Here is a 22,032-nt window from a genome sequence, read left to right as displayed (position 1 = left end):
TTTGGAACACTGCATCAATATTTCACATTTTTGCAATAGTTAAAGGAATAAAATTAATGTTGACATACTTGAAACCTTGTACTGATTTGTTGTATACTCCACACCAGTTCGGTGGGAACTTCACAGATGAAATATAAGTTGTATTTCTCTACAGATATTTAATTATACGAGAGTGGTTTGAAAGATTCTCAGAATCACCATGAGGGGTCAGAACTAGCGCAACGAGTTGTCCACGTGATATTCATTGGACTGTTGCCTGTAAACACGTGCCATGTCAGTGCTCTTGGAAGAGAGCTGTGGCGGTGACATGGCTCTTTAGGTGTTCCCACATAGTGATTAGTGAAGGTGGAGAAAATCGAGATTCGAGCAGTGTTTAAGTACTTCGTAAAGAAAGGTATAAAAGCAAAGGACATTCATGCCGATTTCCAGAACACACTGGGGGTCTCTGTTCCTTCATATTCAACTGTTGTCAAGTGGACAAATGAATTTAAATTTGGTAGGGAGAGCTTAGATGATGATCCGTGCAGTGGTCGGCCAAGATGTGTCACTACTCCAGAAATCATTGCAAAAGTGCACAAAATGGTCATTGAGGATCACCATTGAAAGTGTGTTAAATTGCTCATGCTTGCCAGATTTCATCTGAAAGGGTATATCACATTTTAATTGAAGAATTAGATATGAAAAAATTATCTGCAAGATGGGTGCCGCGATAAGACAATGTGTGCTTGCACACACGAGCCATCGCCATGGCAAAATTACACGAACTAAGGTATGGATTGTTGCCACACCCGCCTGATTCACTTCAAACGAAGAATTGATAGCCGGAGTTGACAACTATTTTGCAGACCTGGAGGAAACTCATGTTCAGTAATTAAAATACAATCTTTTGGATCAAGGATTGTAACTCTTTATTGCTCTCAAGAGAATTGCGTTCATTTGCATTGTTTGATTACTTACTAACAAAATATTAGTGACAGATATGCTAAGAGCGTGGGTGCAAATATTAGTTCAGTCAGTGCATGTCTTCACACTGTACAGTAATGTTGTTGTTGTTGTTGTTGTTGTTTTTTTTTTTTTAAATACAAAAACACCAGTCGAACTTCTTTATTAAGTTTTGTTGCCTACTATTATTTGAGTCTCCTAAATTTTACTTGAAAATGTATTTCAGAAAATGTTTTGTCTTCAGTCATTAAAAGTATCCGTTGTTCCGAATAAAATAGGAAGTCAAGGAACTTGTTAAGAAAGGGAAGGTGCATGAATCATTCAGGATTCTAGATAAATTGGGGGTTTGTAATACTGACATCCATTCTTCAGATTTCCCTGCTACACTGCTCAAATTTAGATAATATGACTCATTTTCCTGTACAATAAATTACGTAACTTCTCCTCCTCCTCCTCCTCCTACTTTTTCTTCTTGTTCCTGTTGATACTTGCGGTTCGATAGTTAGTTCGCCTAAACAGATCATTCCAAAAGATTTACATGTGCTTAATCTCATGTTAGTAAACGGTCGAAGTGTCTGTAGCAATGCCAATATTGTATTAGGTACTGAAAGCTGACTGAAACCAGACATGAAAAGCAGTGAAATTTTGAACTGTGATTGGACAATGTTTAGGAAGGATAGGACTGATGCTATGGGAGGTGGTGTGTTCATTGCAGTTAAAAACTGTTTAAACACAGTTGAGATCGATACTGGGTCAGACTGTGAAATAGTCTGGATAAATCTGTCAATCAGACAAGGATTGACCGATGTTTTTATAGATCACCAGCATCTGCAACTAATGTCGTAGAATGTTTCAGGGAAAATCTTGAGTACATAGGAAGTAAATATCCGAATTATCCATTAGTTATGGGTGGAGACTTTAATCTGGCATCCATTGACTGGGAAAATTACACGTTTATCACAGAAGGCAGAAGCAAAGATTCGTGTGAAGTTATTCTAGGAGCGCTCTCAACATGCAACCTTGAGCAATTGGTTAGAAAACCAACTCAAGATGGGAACATATTAGATACCTTGGCGACAAACAGACCTGATCTTTTTGAGGAAGTTAATCTAGAAGAAGGTATTAACGACCATAATGTCGTCGTGGCTTCTACGTCAATGGAAGTTGCAAAAAAACCAAAGAAGCAACATAGAGTTTTCTTGTTTGGGAAATCAAATAAAAGTGTCATTAATGAATATCTTCATAGTCGGCTCCAAACATTCACCACGGGACACAAAGATATTGAGCATCTTTGGTCGGAATTTAAAGGCATTGTCCACCATGTGCTAGAGAAGTATGTGCCTAGCAAAAATGTAGGGGGGGGGGGGGGGGGGGGGGGGGGGGGGGGGGGGGGAAAGGATCCACCTTGATACAACAAACATATTAGGAAATTGCTGATAAAGCAAAGAATTTTGCACAGTCGTTTTAAACGTAGTCACTGCCCAGCTGACAAACAGAAATTATGTGAAATGAAAGCAGCTGTCAGAAGGACAATGAGATTCTTTTAACGAATTTGAAAGCAATATTTTATCTGCAGATTCTAAAAATAACCCAAAAAAATTTTGGTCGTACGTAAAATCAATGAACACTACAAATAATTCAATACCTTCTCTTACTGACAGTACGGGTAATGTAACTGATGATAATAAACAGAAGAAGGAAATTGTAAACGTAGCTTTCAAAAACTCGTTTATGGTAGAGAACTGCAGCACCATTCCCCCTTTCAATTATCGAACAAGTGTAGTGTTTAGTGTATCTGGGATTGTAAAACAGTTCAAATCTTTAGACGCCAGTCAGGCATATGGCCCAGACGATACCCCGTAAGATTATATGTTGACTATGCTACAAATATAGCACCATCTATGAGAGATCATTGGAATGGCGGTACTGGAAGAAGACCCAGGTTATAACAATCTATAAAAAGGATAGAAAATCGGATGCACATGATTACCGGCCTATTTCATTGACATCGACTTGTTGTAGAATCATGAACATTGACCTTTCTGGAGTCTGAGAAGCTCATCTGCAGAAACCAGGATGGTTTTAGGAAATAGCGGTCATGCATGACACAGCTGGCCCTCTTGGTGCATGATATACAACAGGCTCTAGATACCAGTTCCCAAGTTAATGTCATATTCCTCGACTTTCGAAAGGCGTTCGACTTAGTTCTGCACTGTTGCTTGCTCCAAAAAGTGTGCGCTTACAGTCTGTCCGATGACATATGTGGTTGGATAGAAAGTTTTCTAACAGACAGGGATCAGTATGTCATCCTGAACGGGGTGACTTCAACAGAAACAAGTGTAATTTCAGGTGTGCCCCAGAGCAGCGTAATAGGTCCGCTGCTTTTTACGATTTACCTAAACGATCAGGTTGGTGGTATTGACAGCAGCATTAGACTGTTTGCTGATGATGCTGTAGTGTACAGGAAAGTAGTATCGCACGAAAGTTGTGAACAAATCAATGATGATTTGCAGAAAATAAATGTGTGGTGTAATGACTGGCAGTTATCTATCAATATTAGTAGGTGTAACCTACTGCATATAACAAGGCGAAAATCCTAATTAATGTACGAGTACAAAATAAATGCCTAGTCTTTGGAAGCGGTAACATCCGTCAAGTATCTGGGTGTGATTATTCGAAATGATCTCAAATGGAATGATCAGATTACACAAGTAACGGGTAAGGCGAGCTCTAGTTTGTGGTTTGTTGGTAGAATCCTGAAGCGATGCAGTCCTTCAATAAAGGAAATAGCTTACAATACGTTAGTTCCTCCAGTCTTAGGGTATTGTTTGTCTGTATGGGACCCTTACCAGTTGGATCTGATTCAAGAGATTGAGAAAGTCGAAAGAAGAGCGGCAAGATTCGTGACTGTTACATTTAGCCATCACGAGAGCATTAGTAATCTCATAGAAAGTTTGAAGTGGGACACACTTGCAGATAGACGGCGTGCTAAACTGAAGGGGCTGCTTACTAAATTCTGAAATCCGATCTTCACTGAGGATGTAGAGCATATATTATTACCATCAACTTTCAAATCTCGCAATGATCACCCTTCAAAGATAAGGGAAATTAGAGCTCGTACTGAGGCATTCAGGCAGTCGTCTTTCTCTCGTGCGATCCATGAGTGGAACAGAGGGGGGGGGGGGGGGGGGGGGGGTATGACTTTGGTGCGAATTGAGTCCTTCGCCACAAACATCTTGGTGGCTAGTGGTTTATGTATGTAGATGTAGGTGTAGATGCAGTTCACAGTATCTTAAAACCTGTTTCCCATTCTTGCTGCTGTTTCTTATTTGACTCACATTGTACTTACGCTGATAATCTCAAACTATGCGACCACCTACTTAACAGCATGTTGGTTCACCTTAGGAAACGATTTTTGCGTGAATGGATTTCAACAAGACTTTGGTTGGTTCTGGGACGTATGTAGCACCAGGTCTATGTAAAAGTTATGTCATTCCTATAAATTACAGGCTGGTGATTGTGGATATAAGCTGGTGCCCAGCAGTGTCCCACATGGGTTCCATTTGGCCTAGACCAGATGATTTTTTTTGGGAAAGATATCAATGTGAGTTCACTATCACTCTAGACCACTGTAGACAGATTCTGGCTTTGTGACTTTGACAGTTATCGTATTGGAAGATGCCATTGCTGTCAGGGAGGACATCAAGCATGAAGGGATGTAGGTTGTCCACAAAAATGTTCATGTAGTCCACAGCTGACATGGTTCCTACGATTACTACCACAGGCCGCATGGATACCCAGATGAATGTCCCCTTTAGCATAATATAGCCCCCACCGACCTGTGTTCCTGGCGCACTGCATGTTTCGAGTAGCTGTTTGCAGGGATGATGGTGTATCCAAACATGAGCATCAACGTGATTCATCTAAACAGGTGACTCATTTCTTTCAATCTACCATCAATCTCTGTGATACTGTGCCCACTGCAACTGTAATTGATGACGTTGTTAGGTCAACATGCGAACATGAAGGGGTCTTCTGCTGCAGAGCCCCCTAGTCAACAATATATGCTGAACAGTGTGCTTTGAAACACTAGTACCTGCCCCAAAACTGTACTCTCTTTTGAGATCTTATACAGATTACCACCTATCCTGCTTTGCAGAATGGCAAGCCTCTGACTTGTGTTGGCTCCTCTTTGTCTGTTCTTCAGTCAGGTTAGAAGAGAACTGTTGTAATGTGTAGGTAACAGCCTAATGTGTCTGATGTAATAAGAACTCCATTCAGACACAGTTATAGTGGAATTCTGCAGCCTCATTGACATCTCCACTTATGAACAGCAACAGTAAGTGAGTAAATAAATTAGTTTTCCTAATTCATCACATAATTAATGGGTAAATTATTTCTTTTTCCATTATTTCATGCACATTATCTCTCATTGTTCTCCTCTCCTTACAACCGAACTGCATCATTGTTTTCATTCATAATTTTAACCATTGTTCTTGTTCAGATGCTCATTCCTTATAAAGTAGTTTTTTTTTTTTATGACGTGCTATCGCTGAATGATAATTGTCCCCCCCCCCCCCCCCCCTCACACACACACACACACACACACACACACACACACACACACACACAAAGTAAATTCCAGGCCCAATAACTGATCTGTTTAAGTACTAATAATTTTTAGCAGTAGTTCCACATTTTTATCCTGATCACATTGTATAGTGAAAGAAGAACTATAATACATTTGTCAAGAAAGCCTCACAGCATTTTGAGATATGCATGCCCTATGATTCTAAATCTTACCACTCTGCTGTCCAGCCACACCACAGTGGGCTCGTGCGCGAAATAGCGATCAACGGCAGGTGACACCACAGTGGTGTTGTGAGCATAGTATCGCGCAGTGCCCAGCGACAGCACTTTAGTATCTTTTGCATTCTGTTGGTATTTTGTTGAGGTAACAAATAAGTTACACACGTCAACAAGTTTTTTGTTTTTATAGGTACTTGTGCCTTTTCATCATGACAGACGAAAGAGATGATACGATTATTTACGATGAAATCATGGAGCAAAACTTGGAGGTTGCCACTACATCGCATACGTCTCATCATGATCCGGTTGACAGACTTTCCGGTCACGTAAAGCAACACCAACTATCAGGCCTACGTATTTCCAAAACCAATAAATGAAAATGAAGAAACTGCCATGTATGTTACAAAAATGAAAGAACAATAAACTTAATGTGCAAGTCTTGTGGAGTTGCATTACCTCTTGGAGACTGTTTTGCTGCATATCAAATAAAAGAGAAATATTAAGTACCAAAGACAATGCAAATAAACAAATATATGAAATAAACAAATTTTGTATTTATTTACGTGTATCTATCTTCGAAATTTCATGAAAGTAGGGGAACAGAGTTGAGAAGTTCTGAGAACTAACCATGAGATTAGTAACAATTTATAATCTCCTGATAATGTCAAGAATGGCCGGCGATAAGCCAAGTAATCCGAATTAGCGCTGCCGGCGCCAAGCGAATAAATTTGTACAAGATGTATGGACGGCAAAATCTTAATTAGTTTTATAAATGAGCTTTTCTCTGGGGGAAAATAAATGTTACAGCTTTGTTGTCCTGGCTGATTACCTTGCGCAGACCATGATGTAATGTAGAGGAGTGCATTGGGATGGGAGATAGAACAGCGGTAGACGGAGACTGGATAGAAGAGGGTGTGGGTGCTGGACAAGTGAAATTAGTGGTCATGAGGCTGAGAATGAGATGTGTGTTGGGCAGGGCATAATGGAGATTGAGGGCAGGAGTATTAAGAGATCAAAAAAATTGTTGGAAGAGCTACTTCCACCTCCTTACACTTCGGAAAGACCAGTTGGAATATCAAAAGTATTATGAAAACAATAGATTGCTGCTCACTGTATAGATAGCTGCTCACTGTAAAGAGGACACAATGGGATGCAGACGGGCACAATGAAAAGACTGTTGCACATTAAGCTTTTGTCCAAAGTCTTCTTCAGAAAGGAACACACACACCCACACACACACACACACACACACACACACACACACAAGGAAGCACACCTCAGTCACACGTGATCATGATCTCGAGCCTCCCCATCCAGAATCTTCGGGATGGAGTGGCTGGAGATAGCAGTTATGTGTGTGTAAAGTGGGATTGCTTGTGTGAATGTGGGTGTGTTTTCCTTTCCAAAGAGGGCTTTGGCTGAAAACTCAGTGTGTAACAGTCTTTTTGTTGTGGCTGTCTGCAAGACAACTTGTCATCTTTACAATGAGTAGCAATTTATCCTTTCCATAATATTCCATCTACTTAAATTCAGAGAAACTGGTGTTGTAAATACGGATCCAGATGACACAGTTGTGAATTAGCCTTTGAAATTGACCATGTTATGCTGAGTAGTGTGCCCTCCACAAGGTGGACTACTTTGATTTTGGGCAAAGGTTGGTGGGTGGAACCGGTAGTCAGTGCTCATGCTCACATAAATGGCTGTGTAGAGAATACAGCAAAACTGCTATGTGGTGAGGCTGCTTTCACAGGTAGTCTTGCCTCTGATTGGACACAAGGTTGTAGCCAAAGGCAGTGGGTCCAGGGTGTCCGGAGCCTACCCACCTCACCCCACGCCCTATCAGCTATCGTAGTGATTAAAGAATTTCTGTGTAAATTCTAGAACAAGTCAGCCTTCTACTGTCTCGAACACCAATATTCTGGATATGAGTGTGGGATGGTAGAATCCTACCTACTTCGTCACATGTTTGTGTATGCAGGTTTAAAATCAGTCGTGGGAAGAAAGTAGACAGGGCAGATGAATGGCACCGAGAAGTACCTGCAGGCAATCCATAGATGTTTTAGTGAGTGTGTAAGAAAGAACCATGGAGTTTATATGCAGCTCTGTCATTGACTATTGTTATTAAAACAAAGACAGTTGAAAAAGAACTCTTGAAAACTCTTGATGTAACCTTGCTATAGGCAAGACTTATTTTCTGATTTATGTTAAGAAAAGTTATGGTATCAAAGGCAACTTTCTTTTAACAGTAATTTAATTTGTTTCTGATGTTTGACTGTACGAGGGACTTACCGGAAGTTATATATTTATGTTGAAAGTGAGAGTTTTATTGTGTATGAAAGTCAAATACATTGTTAATTGACGAAAAGCAAAGTTTGTATGTCTACTTACCATATTTACTCGAATCTAAGCCGCACCTGAAAAATGAGACTCGAAATCAAGGAAAAAAAAAAAATTCCCGAATCTAAGCCGCACCTGAAATTTGAGACTCGAAATTCAAGGGGAGAGAAAAGTTTTAGGCCGCACCTTCAAATCGAAACAAAGTTGGTCCATTGTAATATGAGACACAATTTAGATCGAATGAAAGACGATACAGCTACAATAGTTTGGTTCGAGTCGTAAGCTTAGCAGTTAAGCTTTACCAGGTAGCCATTGCTATGCGTCAGGCGCTCCATCCGTATTTATACGGGTACCCTTCCTTTTTCACGTGCTTCGTCTGGTTTGAATCGATTGCTTATTTTGCTTTGATCTGGTAAGTGCCGTTTTCTTTGTTATAGGTGTTTACGTCACTCTAAGCTGAAAATGCATTACTGTACTGCGTCATGCATTGTTTGTCGCATTCTGATAGTGCGTGTTTACGGCCTGTCGCCGCCCGCGGCATGGCTTGCTTTTGTGAGCGCCACCGCCGCTTACGATTAAAAAAAGAGAGGAATTGTCTCATTAGCGAAACAATGGCAAGTGACTGCTACTTGTTGTTACTTACACTGCTGCTTTCTTTGATAATGATCAACAAGAACCAAATAATAGACTGCGTATTATAGAACATGTTCTGAACGAGAGTTAGGCTAAAATTTTTCTCCGTTTGAAAATCTTTTTAGACGCCTCTTTAGTACATTACATTCTCCACAGAAATTAGAGTCATCTTAGATTTAAAAATCTAGTCAATTGCCGTGCTTCATTTCTGACTGTATCACTATTAGGCATAAGAATAATACGAATATAAACATGACATGATACGTATATTGTTCCGCATTTGTTGTTGTCTCACTCTAGTTTCGTAGTTTATTAGGCAGACAGGATTTAAATGAGATAGCAACAAACAGGAAAGAATACATGGCAAAATGTTTATATTCTTATTATTCTTATGGTGAAGAGAATACTGCATGTGATTCACATTTCATCAGGTTCCTATTAGCAACAGTCTTGCCAGTCGGATTTTCGTAGTACATTGAAATTCTGCTACTTTCGAAGATGAACAATACATAATTTGAATTTACTTCGTTGGATAATGTATGAAAATGCAGTGGTCGAAACTCGGGGCGGAGAAAAAAAAGCTCGTCTTCCATCTTTTTTTTTATTTATTTACTGACGCAGAGGTTTTGGCGCCAGTATTTATCTCGTTGCCTACACAGCATGCCTGTGTAGCGCTACATACATTTGACGGCAGAAGTTAGTTGTGGCGGCACCTACCAACATTTTTCAGAACTTCTGCTTGCTTTGCACTCGATTCTAAGCCGCAGGCGGTTTTTTGGATTACAAAAACCGGAAAAAAAGTGCGGCTTAGATTCGAGTAAATACGGTATTTCATAAGTAGAAAGAGTGTAAAAATTCCTGTACCTAGCGTTATTCGATGGAGAAGAAGTCAATAGTGTTTCCAATTGCCGGATACCCAGTAAAGAAGCACTCCATTTTCAGGCCACTAGTGGTCTACCGGGACCATCCGACCACCGTGTCATCCTCAGTGGAGGATGCGGATAGGAGGGGCGTGGGGTTAGCACACTGCTCTCCCGTTGTTATGATGTTATTCTTGACTGAAGCCGCTACTATTCAGTCGAGTAGCTCCTCAATTGGCATCATGAGGCTGAGTGCACCCCGAAAAATGGCAACAGCGCAAGGCGGCCTGGATGGTCACCCATCCATGTGCCGGCCACGACCAACAGCGCTAAATTTCGGTGATCTCACGGGAACTGGTGTATCCACTGCAGCAAGGCAAGTAAAGAAGAGTGGCTGCAAATTCCAAGTAAGTCACCTCGTAAAGAAGTGGAAGGTGGTTTGGGGGAATAAACCAAAATAACCCAGATTCACACTCACTCTTTTAAGTTGGAAACATTAGAACGTGGTGACTTGTGTGAAAGGACTGAGAAAACAGGAATTTTAAGTCAAAAGCGAGAAAAGAAGCTGTTACGTGTTGCCATAGCAACCAAACTTAATAAGACAAGGGAATTACTCTGAGAAATTGGAATATGTTCAAGTACTCAATGGAGAAAAATTTAAATGGAAAAACTGCGAAGAAATGAAAAATTCACAGTGATAAAAACAACAAAGAAGATTTTGACGTATTTGTCCAAGAAGAAATACGCATAGAACGTGTCAACCAAGAAGATCCAGTGCAGGGAGTATACAGCTCTCACACACATCGCAGGGACGCAGACATACATTCAATGCTGCTGGCACCAGCTGCTGTTCACCAGTGCTGACCTGCCTCCACATCCACTCAGCTCTGCATCGTGAATTCTACGCCAGGTGAGCGTGAAAAAAAAAACTCGATTGCTTTAGTACAAAGTTGTAGAAGATACTATTGAGTGAACATGGAAAATATACAACAGGTTGGGGAAACTCAAGACCCAGCTATGGCCTTGAAAATTAGCAAAGAAGTGCCTGACTGGGCTGAGTTGATAAAATTTAATCGAAGCTCAGAGTCTTGAGTTAAACTCATTAAATTCTCAATTAAATACCCAGAGTGAAGCTTTAAATGTTCAGAGGAAAACACTAAATATTCAAACGACAAATTTAGGTTTGTTAAACGCCAAAGTCGACTCTCAAAGCAAAGAATTTAGTAATCTGTGCAAAGGCGTGGGTGCTTCGAAGTCTGAGTTTGACACAATAAGAATTTAAAAGTAGGTTTAAAGAACGAGTTGACAATTTCTTTGACCACTCATATAAATCATATGTTTACCGACCGTAGTCAGAAACAGAGTAACACTTTTCAAGATTTATCGAAAATGTCCAGAACTTAACATTGAGAGCAGATGTAATAATGTAGAATCCGAAGTTACTGAAAAGTTAGGATCTTTTGGAAATATGTACAATGTTAAGTATAATGATGTAAGGCAGGGGTTGAATCATTTGAAAGAGAGTGTAGATAAGCATAATCAATTAATGCCAGTCATTCAGTTGTAAATTACAAGTGTCAATACATGGGTAGATAATGTAGAAAGAAATTTCAAAGAGAAAATGGCTAACTCTGATATTATAAATGTAATTAGTTTGGAAGAACAATTTGAAGAAATTGTAGATAGAAAGGTTACCGAGAGAATAACATCCGGAAACATATCGCCTATTCCTTCTTCTGAACTTAGTGGTACCAGGAACGGTATGGACGACCTGTGAAGAGAATTTAAGCATGTCCAAGAGAAAGTTGAAGAAAGGGTAACTTCACCCTGTTGTATTAACTGGTGAAGCAGTGACTTATTTGCAATGGGTAGCTAATTCAGGGTTATCGAGACAGTTCCCTAAATTTAAGCTGGACAGAGATGTACATCCGACCCATTTCTTAAAAAGATTTAACCAAGCTTTACCAAAAAATTGGGAAGATTCCAAGAAGATCGAATTTGCTTTGGGGTACCTTCTAGGGGAAGCCTCAGAATGGGGAACAGTACATATTGAGAATTTTTCCTCTTGGGGAGACTTTCTAAAGATATTTAAAGAGAAGTACTGGTCCGCCAGTGCTCAAGAAAAATTAATATCAGATCTATGGGACCCAAAATATTATAATAGGGTGCTACAGGGAAATATTTCGATTGGCATTTAACACGAGCAAAGTCTTTAGATAAGCCAATGGAAGAACAAGAAGGATTAGTACATATTTTAATTAGACGATTGCCATTCTGTGCAAGAAAAGACATTTTGTGTAGTGGTTGGAAAATGATAAAAGAGTTGTTGTCTTTCGTTGACACACTTGATGCAATAAATAAGGACCGCAACGAAACTTTACACCAAAGTGAATGTTCAAACTATAAAATAAATAGCGGAAATAATTTTAAAAAACATGAGCCAAACTTAGCAAAAGTACACCAGCACAGTAAGAAAAGTTGTAATGACAATTATCAAAAGAAAGATCCACCTTCAAATTTAGATCCGTTAGCTTCTCAAGAATTTGTACCGAGTAACCATAAAACACAGAATGGGAATATAGTATCTCGTTTTGGTAACCAACTCAAAATTATAAAACACAGAATGGGAATGTAGTATCTCGTTTTGATAACCAACCCAAAATAAGTAGTAATGAGGAAAACGTTGTTCAACCTGGATCCAGGGCCAGGGCCCAGGTCGTGGAGATATATTAGAAGGCCTTATTCCATATAAGCATGTTAATTTTGCACACAAAATACCCAAAAAGGAATGGTTGCTACTTGAAGAACCAAGCTTAACTACTGATAACCTACGACCTATAATAGCAGGGACAGTGGAAACTTCAGAGATTAACACATTTATAGGTATGAGGAGTGAGGTATCACTCATCTCAAACGCATTTTTTAACTCGATACAGGCTAAACAGCATTTACCGTTGTTGCCAGTGACTGGAATGTGTTTAATCAGGATAACGGAAACAAAAAGTAAACTTGTAAAATATGAAACTCAAGTGAACTGTAGTATTGGACATATGTTATTTCGTTAAACGCTATTAACAGTAGAGAATATTAATAGAGATGGACAGTAGATGCTGGACACAATTTGTAACTAATAGCCACATTGGGGAACAAACAACTGAGTGTCAGTGTCTACGATTAACAGCTACAGCACAGTTATCACCAAAAATCGATAATGTGGATCAAGTAACACATCAAGCTGACATACAAGACAGAGTTAATGAATCCCTAATATTAACCAATCAATGAAGACGAGATTTGTATAAAATTTTAATGGAGTATGAAGTGTTGTTTTCCGATTGTCCAGGTAACATCAGCGACTGTATCTGTAAGTTCAAAATCAAAGGTGACACTCCATTCTTTTGCAAACCATATCCAATACCAGTGAGTTTGGAGGAAGCAAAGTTCCAGTGTAATGAATAATGCTCTGGTTGTGGTGAAGAAAGCTACAGGCAGGGTACAATTACTCTTAAGACGCTCGTACATTAAATTGACATATAGAAACGGAGAGGGATCGAGCGATTAATATTGACAAATTGTTATCCAAGTTTGAAAAGGTGCTACAAAGAGTAAGTAAGCATAACGAAAAGGCTGTAGAACCTCAGTACCAAGTCGATTACCTGGTTCTTATAAAACAACATCTTCACAACTCGACTCTGAAGAAAGAGACTCACAAGTTTTTCCAAAAATATGAGGGACTGTACCGCGTACAGATGGTGATCCATACTAAGACATTATTTTTAGTAGATCCCACAACTGGATTAGAGAAGGGGAGATACAATGTAAAGGATGTAAAATTGTATATCCCCCAGGGACGTTAACATTCTGAGTTAACAGGTGGAGTAACGACTGTCGGATCCCGAGTTGTCTTCAGTGTTTCATCCAAAATAATGTTCCTGCACTGAATTCCTTTAAAATCTAGAACTATCCTGTAATCTTATTGCTTAGAACACTGGGTATGACTATAAAATAGAGAACAACGAAAGAGAATCATAGAAAAAAGTGATATATAGACGAAATAAAGTGAATAGAGTATTATATTTGTGGAAAATACAATATGATGTGACTAGCTTAACAACTGTTATACCATAGTATATAGATTTTCTATTTTGTATAGAGTATTTTATATCTTTTCTGAGATATGATATAGATGGGAGGGCTTGTATAAATTTTGAAAGGGGTGGGTATTGTAGCTAAAAGCATGATTTACAAGAACATATAAATCATGACTGATACACACACACATCACACCTTTCAAACAACCCTCACAAACAAGTGTGCCTTATGTTTCATGATTTGCCATTTCCATAGGATTGCTAGGATTTCAGTCGGGGGCCTCAAAGGGTGAAAGTCGGAAGTCCATTCTGTAGGGGATGATTTAACACCAGACCACCTCTGGCATCTCACTCAATTACCTGAGGGCTAGGGATCCTATGAAAGGGGGATTGAAAGGGTTTCCGGTCTTTGGAGCTATCTTCTTTCTCTTCTTCGATCCTAGCATCCACATCTATTTTTTCTTTTCTTACCTCTCATTTGAGGACCTGTCTATTTTTTCCCTCTTTTCATATTCACAAACTTCTAATCCTGAAGTCCTTCCTTCTTTCCGTGTTTACCAGAAACCTAAATCTTATCTTTAGATAAGAAGGCCGAAAAATCAGACATTCACACATATCCACTACACTTCTACACAAACATTAAATTACATAAGACAAAGCCTGTCATGATGTGAGAACCACCAGTTGTTGTAGGGGAAAATAGGTGTACATATGGAAATATGCACCCATATATAGGAAGCTATGACGGTTGTACATCGAAAGTGCATAAGAAGAGGTGCACATAAACAAAGAACAGTGACAGTTCTAAATAGAGATTAAAATAGGCACAATGAACTCATGTGCAAAGAGAGACAAAAGCATATAAGTTTATGGAAGAAAAATGGTACATAACGAACAACTATAAAGTAGTAATGAGTAATGAGTAATGGATAAATAAGAAAGAGGCATGAGCAAAGAAAGAAAATGAAAGTAGGAAAGGAATTAGTCATGTTGATCATTAAGAAATGTCAGTGTAATAAATACTCTGATGAATTGAATGATAATGGGATGTAAATGGTATATGTAGACATAGTATCTATTGAAAATAGAGAAGTTGATAAGTAGAGGAAGACTCTAGGCAGTAAATGATATATTAAAGAATGAATGTGAAGCTTAAGATAGATTTATATCTTTACCAGAAGGTACTTAATTATGGTATACATAGAAATGTATACTAGGGTAATGAACCATGAGGCCTCCTCAGAAAGGATAAGTATAAAGGGCAGGCATACCTAAGGAATAGGTGCTGATCCTAGGAGAAGGGGACAGTATCATGACAAAAGTCACAAATTTTATAGGGATTATTCTGGGAAGTGTGAGTTCTATGAACAACTAGCATTATTATTTTTTGTGGAAATAAATGAGTGTCAAAAGCACACTTTCATTTCATCCAGAGGTCCTCCAAACTACAAATAATGAAAATAGTGCACACTAGGAAATAGGTAGTACAAAAGATAGGACCAGAAAATAATTACTCATGTGTCATATACATCTGAAGTTTACGATTGGGGCAAAAAAAGGAAATAAAGAAAAGAAAGAGTTCTCACAATTCCTAAATATTAGTAAAGCTGACTAAAACCACGAGTATATGCTCATGTCTTAATAACAAAGTAAAATAAGAAAAGAATAGAGAAACAGAAAGCGAAAGGTTGTTCAAGAGAGGACAGAGAATTGTTATTGAAAGGAAATGTATGTATATAAACATATGTAAGAAATGTATACTGTTAATATATGAAATGTTGTTATGAGTGACATTATTTGCATAATGATTATGTATAAAATATTGTGTGTTCGATCTGAGGGGGGGATACGTAGTGATTTAAGAATTTCTGTGTAAATTCTAGAACCTCTCACCCTTCTGCCGTCTCCAACACACAATATTCTGATTATGAGTGAGGGATGGTAGAATCCTACCTACTGTGTGTCACGTTTGTATGTGCAGGTTTAAAAGCACTCATGGAAAGAAAGTAGACAAGGCAGATGAATGGCACCGACAAGTATCTGTCGGGCAATCCATAGATGTTTTAGTGAGTGTGTAAGGAAGAACTATGGAGTTTATGTGCAGCTCTGTGCTTATTGCATCATTGACTATTGTTACTAAAACAAAGACTGTTGAAAACGAACTCTTGAAAACTTTTGATGTAACCTTGCTATAGGCAAGATTTATTTTCTGTTTTATGTTAAGAAAAGTTATGGTATCAAAGCCACTAATTTATTTCTGACGTTTGACTGTATGAGGGATTTACTGGAAGTTATATATTTATGTTGAAAGTGAGAGTTTTATTGTGTATGAAAGTCAAATACATTGTTAACTGATGAAAAGCAAAGTTTGTACGTCTACTTTTTTCATAAGTAGAAAGAGTGTAAAACTTCCTGTACCTAACGTTATTAAACAGAGAAGAAGACAAGAGGGTTTCCATCTGCCGGCTATCCAGCAAAGAAGAGTGGCTGGAAATTCCAAGTAAGTCACCTCGTAAAGAAGTGGAAGGTGATTTGAGGGAATAAACCGAAATAATCCAGATTCACACTAATGCTTTAAGTCGGAAACGTTAGACTATCGCCCATCCCTGTTTTAGCCAAGACCAGTTGTTGTTCTTTCTTGAGCTCAGTTGTTTTGTTAATCAGTTCAGTTCTTACTTGCAGTTGAATTTCATGTACGTGATATTGTTTATTGCCTTTGTTCTGCGTGCTGTCGTGATAGTTTCTAATTACGGATAAGTTTGTAACAAGAAAGAAGAAGAAAATCAGATTTTGATTCATCTGCTAACATTGTGACATATCTGTAGCTGTTTAATGTTAGCACTGGACTTGTGTGTTTCTAAAAGATTTTTTTTCAGCGGGCTGCTTGAATTTTTCTGAGCCGACCGTGCTCTGCATTCCTCCTTCCCCGTTTCATCCAAGATCTGTTGTCATATTGTAATAACTGAAGCCAGCAGTTCAATGCACAATTAAATCTTAAAATATGTCAGCATTCATGCACTAACAAATGATTGCACAGTTGAGGGAAAAACATTCAATGTCAGAATTCAATCGTTTGTTGCGATCCATTTTATTTTCTTTTAAAACAGTGTACAACAATCAGTTTTTTCCAAATTCTTCACCAACTTGGGGTAGCTCTGCAACTTGGGCTGCTGAAAATGGTTTCCTGTGGTTTTTTTCTGAATATCTTTCTTTGTAAAAAGATTCCAATTCCATTAAAGATGCAGCCCATCTCCTTAAATGAAAAGTGCTGCATTGAAGGCAAGCCGGGCATCTCTTTGGAGACTCCCAATACTAAGACCCACATGATAAAGAAATAATAATCCAAATTATCCACATTTAGGCTCTTGTATTTGTCTGCTGGGACAGTCATTAATGCAAAAAATGCTCTTCCTTACATTGCGAGAAGTAAGGTTGAATTATTCTGGATTTTTTGCATTTTTGCCACCAAAAATTGTTCTAGCTTCTCTGTTGAACAGACATATTTTTATTCCAAAAGTCCTGTCATTAATAATCATGGAGTCCCAAAACATTAGCACTCATCTGTTCCTGATCACTTCCTCAGTTCAAGTCCAGGCTGAAAGTAGATGAATGTGAATGTCCTTGGAGGTTGAAGGGAGATTGGAGGTTAACCACGTCTTCGTGGTATGTCAAAATACAGCACTCCTAAGAAATCAGATTATATCTACGCTTCTTGAAAACTGGGGTCATTGTCAAGTAAAATAGTTAATCGTTCTTTATGGAAATTTCAAGAATAAATGAAAACGTGAGTCTTTTTTGAGGTCCTCTTTAACAAATCAGACCCCCATTTGACAAAATCCTGGTTATGTCCATGTAGAACAGGGCAGACCTGCAACAGAACTGGAGTAGGATGCCATGGTGGGTGTATCATACAGATCTTGCACCCAGTTCTCCACAGGGGTACGGCCCATGTGGCAAGATGTTGGGAGTGGATGTGGCTTAAAGATAAACTAGGGCAGGTCCCTCTGCTCCCTGCATGGGTGGGTTTAGTTTGGATAGGCAACCCTTCAGGGAGCCCTGATAGGCTGTGGGACCAGCTGCTTGTCTGCGCACATGTTAGCAGTTTCCCCACTCCTGTCCAACTGTGTCCTTGGGTACGTGGCTGCCTGCTGGTTGTGGAAAATTTCTTTAGGAGAGGTGGGAAGGGTTTTCCTTATTTCCGGACTTGATAATTAGTTGAAGCTCTGACAAAGGAGATGGTTCAGTTGTTCCAGTCTTGGAAGATATTGGGTGATGGGAAAGATGCTCCTCTGCAACTGTTTGTGGTCAGACAATTAGTGGCAGATGTGGGTGTGGCATGGGAAAACTGTCCGCAGACTAGTTTTGGGATTAATCCCCGTCTGTAAAGGCTTTTCAATATACTACAGCAAAGGATTGTTCGTAACTGCAAATGCACTGTTCACTGCTGGCCAGACTACGGTATGTGGGAGTGACTTTTTGGTGTAGAGTGGATGGCAGCTATCAAAAAGCAGGTACAGTTGATGTTTAGTGGGCATTATATGGGTAAAGGTTTGGATGCGGACATTACGAGAGGTGAAAGTCAACAGTCAGACAGGTTGAGGGAGACCAGGTGAAGTGGGTGGGAGAGAAATTATTAAGGATTTGGAGGAATGTGGATAACAACTTGGTCCTGGTTCCAGATCATAAAGGAGATATCCATGAATCTGAACCAGACAAAGGTTTTGGTGTTTTGGGTGACTAGGATGGTTTCCTGTAGAACCCATAACAGTTTAACATAAGAGGGTACAACGTGAGTGCCCATGTTTGTGACACAGAGGTTTTTGTATATCTTCCTCTTAAGGGAGAAGTAGCTGTTTTTGATGGTGTAATTAGTAAGGTGTATAAGGAACGAGGTACTGGGATTGCAGCTGGAAGGGTGCTGAAAGAGGTAGCATTTGATAGGGACAGGACCATCTGCGTGGGGGATGTTGGTGTATAGGTGATGATTAGGGACACAGGTGCATTTGCCTAAACTGTTCCATGAGCTGCTACTTTTACTCCCTAAATTATTTATATTCCACCAAGGACTTTCCATTACCATAAATACATATTTTTGTTATTAATGGCATGCTTGTTAATTGTCTTCTAGGTATATATTGCTCCATCAACGCACAGCTCGCCATGAACTATTTACACCTTCAGCTGTTGGATCAAATGAGACACAGAAATTCACTTTAAGGCCTGTAGACTACTTCCTTAGCTCTAGCCGAAAAGTGGATGATGCTGTTGTAATGGGCTTACTGACACAGCTGAAAGAAGGAAAGTATTATCTGGAAGATACAACTGGAACTCTGCAGTTAGATTTGTCTGAAACTGTATCCTTTACTGATTGCTGTGAGACATGATAAATATAGTAATAAATAATGCTCTACTTTAACTGTAGATGTTCTCTTGTTTTTAGTCTAAAATGTTTCATCTTTCTGACCAAGAGTTAATTTCTAAACATTTTCATTATCTCTGGTGTGCTACTTTCTGCATAATTTTAATCAGCACAGTGCTTTAGCGTCCATAAAAAATGTTGTTTTTTTCATTTATGGGTAAATGTCATTGACCACTGACTTTTGACAATAAGTTAAACAAAATTATGCCACAAGTATAAGCAATTAAGGGTTTTCAGCTTCTTTTATGTAGAAAAATGATAAGAACTGGAGTATTCTTGTAAGCATGTAATGTAACTGGGATTTTAACTTATGTTGACTTGCAACTGGAAAACACTGCAATTTTTCTTGACTGAAAGTGTGCCAGAGATATCATACTGGTTTACATGTAGAAGGCTGCTTTGTGCTGGCAGAAGGTTGGTATGAAGACAGAGTATTTCATGTAAATGGCATGGGATTTCCACCACCAGAATCTTCTAGAATTAGCAGGTAATTATGAATGGAGTTTGTACTGAATCTTTAGGTTTCAGATGTGAGAAAAAAGGACCAGAGCAAGAAAATCACACAACTTACAAAGGAAATAAATGAAAATAAACAGTGCACACAAATAGTGAGTAACAAGGAAACTAAAATGCAAGAAAGTGTAAAATATAAGAAAGTATAGGCAACACCTTTTCTATCATTCAAAATATCAAATGAAAACAATTTAAATTTTGCTTATTTAAAAAGTCTGAAGTAATTAATTGTTTTTGTTTGTTTCTAGCAGCAATTAGCTCTATTTTTCTCTCCACAGTATACAAAGCAGCAGTGCTGAAACACACAAACATTCGGGCTGGTTTCCCACTTTGTTGCAATCGTGTAAATGCTCTAAATAAAACACGGTAGCAAAAGTCTTGTGTGAAACCACATTAAAAAGATATTCATGTTCTAATGTGAGATTTATTATTGATAATCATTATAAAATTATGGTAAATAAAACTTGTAACACAATACTGGTTAGAACACTAAAGTTGGCAGTCTTTGTAAACCGAGAACAATAGGCAGGAAATCCACTTGCTTGTTGCTACCAAAGTCACTTGGCTCAGGGAAGCCTTGGGTGAAAACCAGGGTGGCAATTGTCATCATGTTACGGAGTATCTTGAGGAGGAAAGTTAATGTCTAACGTCAGGTTGTACCAAAGTAAGATTGCGTGCCTAGTATGGATTAGTGTATTTCACGTGGAAGTAGCAGCGATTTGTGAAAACCCATTATAGAGATGGCTATCTTCAAAAGCAGTGTTTATTTGTATAAATGACTGTGAAATTAAATTAAAACAGTTATAATACAATGCAATGAGCAGGAGGAAGATTACTACTAGTCACTGTCTTCAGATTGTGATTATCATTAAGACAGTGACTCAGTGTACTTTACATTCTTCCAAATACTCCGAACTAACAATACAGGCAGCCGTGACCTAACACGCCAACAATGAAAATCTGGTTTACAGCACTAACGTTGCATTACATGATCAATAACTGACTTTGAGCAGGAATATGCTGCACTTTTGCAGAAATCTGTGTAAAAATCAATGTTAAAGGTCTTGACAGCATCAAAGAAAACTTAAAATGCAGGAAATGTTGTAACACGGAATTGTTACTGATGGGATAACATTGTGTTGAGAGAACAGGACTACCATTGGGACTGACAAAAACGATCTTAAAAGGCAGGAACAGAAAATTAGTTTTACTGTAAAATGTTTTGTATGTTTATGATGTCTTTGAATTTAAAAAAGCATATAACGTGCAACGAATCAAAATACAATATAGCTCTTGTGGATTAACAATCTTTTCTGCCTATCCTTTCAATTTTTTGACAATACAAACATCTTTTTGTGATCAGGGGCCAGGAAGCTGAATTGTTCTCTCCTTCTACTTACAATGTGGGGTCCAGTAATTCTGTTTCAGGTTTGTACCCTGTTTTTACATGACATTGAGCCACTTTGTCCAGCACTCTCAACATTTCTGTGCCCATCATATGGTTTGAACTTTGAAATTTTATTGCTATATCTCAGTCTTAAGCTGCACATTCCCTCAATATCCCCCCCCCCCTCCCCCCCCCCCCCCATCCCCGCCCCCAAAGGTATTAACAAAACATGGACACACTATATTTGGGGGAGAGAGGACAGGGAGAGAGCAAGGAAATCGAATAAGAATTGTGAATTATCTGTTTATTCATGCATAGTTTTGTAACCTTAATTTTGATATTAATTGTCATGGCATAATTGTAAAACATCCTTCCTCTTTGCATATTGAAAGTAAATTACTTTCCATGTAGAAAGAAATTTGTGATGTTTACCTTGAACATAATTATTTTAATAAATGGATGATGAAAATTTTGGGTCACTCTCTGTCTGTCTTTTGTGTGTGTGTGTGTGTGTGTGTGTGTGTGTGTGTGTGTGTGTGTGAAGAAACATAGTCTTGAAAATGAAATGCTCACTTTCTCACTTTTAGTAGACCAACAGCAGCAGAACAACTATGTCATTAAAACTAAAAACTCGCAAATGGTCTGTATTCCCAGCTGACTTAGAATTATTCTCATCTACATGAATGCCTTAAGACAATATACTTACTCAACCTACGAAAACTTATTCAGGGAGTTAGTTTCACTTTAAATTAAGTAACATATAGTTGCAAAATGCATATATCCAGGATAGTTAACCTTCATCAAACAAGCAGTGTTGAATTTGCAAATCCTGATATAGAATAAAAGGCGGTCAGCAACTTTATTTAGGAACCAGTTGAAAGAAGATCCCTATGTATAAAATGTATTTTTATTTTATCAGGCTTTGTGTAAATGATAAGGTCAGTGAACATTTAATAAGATAGCAAGAATTAACTATGATGAAAAAGTGTTAGAAATTTGACTGTGAATTCAGAGTATGACAATAATATTAATAGATTGTAA

The 22,032-nt window shown here is 38.5% G+C and overlaps 1 protein-coding gene across 2 annotated transcripts in view; it reads left to right on the top strand.

Moving 5' to 3' along the window:
• The window catches only part of LOC124804724 (DNA polymerase epsilon subunit 2), a 120,820-nt gene that overhangs the window by 76,088 nt on the left and 22,700 nt on the right, over positions 1-22,032 (top strand). For both annotated transcript variants that reach the window (XM_047265019.1, XM_047265008.1), the window contains exons 4-5: positions 18,801-19,026; positions 19,457-19,578. In XM_047265019.1, the coding sequence (XP_047120975.1) occupies positions 18,801-19,026; positions 19,457-19,578 (348 nt within the window). The remainder of the gene's footprint in view (positions 1-18,800; positions 19,027-19,456; positions 19,579-22,032) is intronic.

The sequence above is a fragment of the Schistocerca piceifrons genome, chromosome 1 (genome assembly GCF_021461385.2).
Source record: "Schistocerca piceifrons isolate TAMUIC-IGC-003096 chromosome 1, iqSchPice1.1, whole genome shotgun sequence".
NCBI classification, from domain to species: Eukaryota; Metazoa; Arthropoda; class Insecta; order Orthoptera; family Acrididae; genus Schistocerca; species Schistocerca piceifrons.
This window is presented reverse-complemented; position numbering and strand designations above follow the sequence as displayed.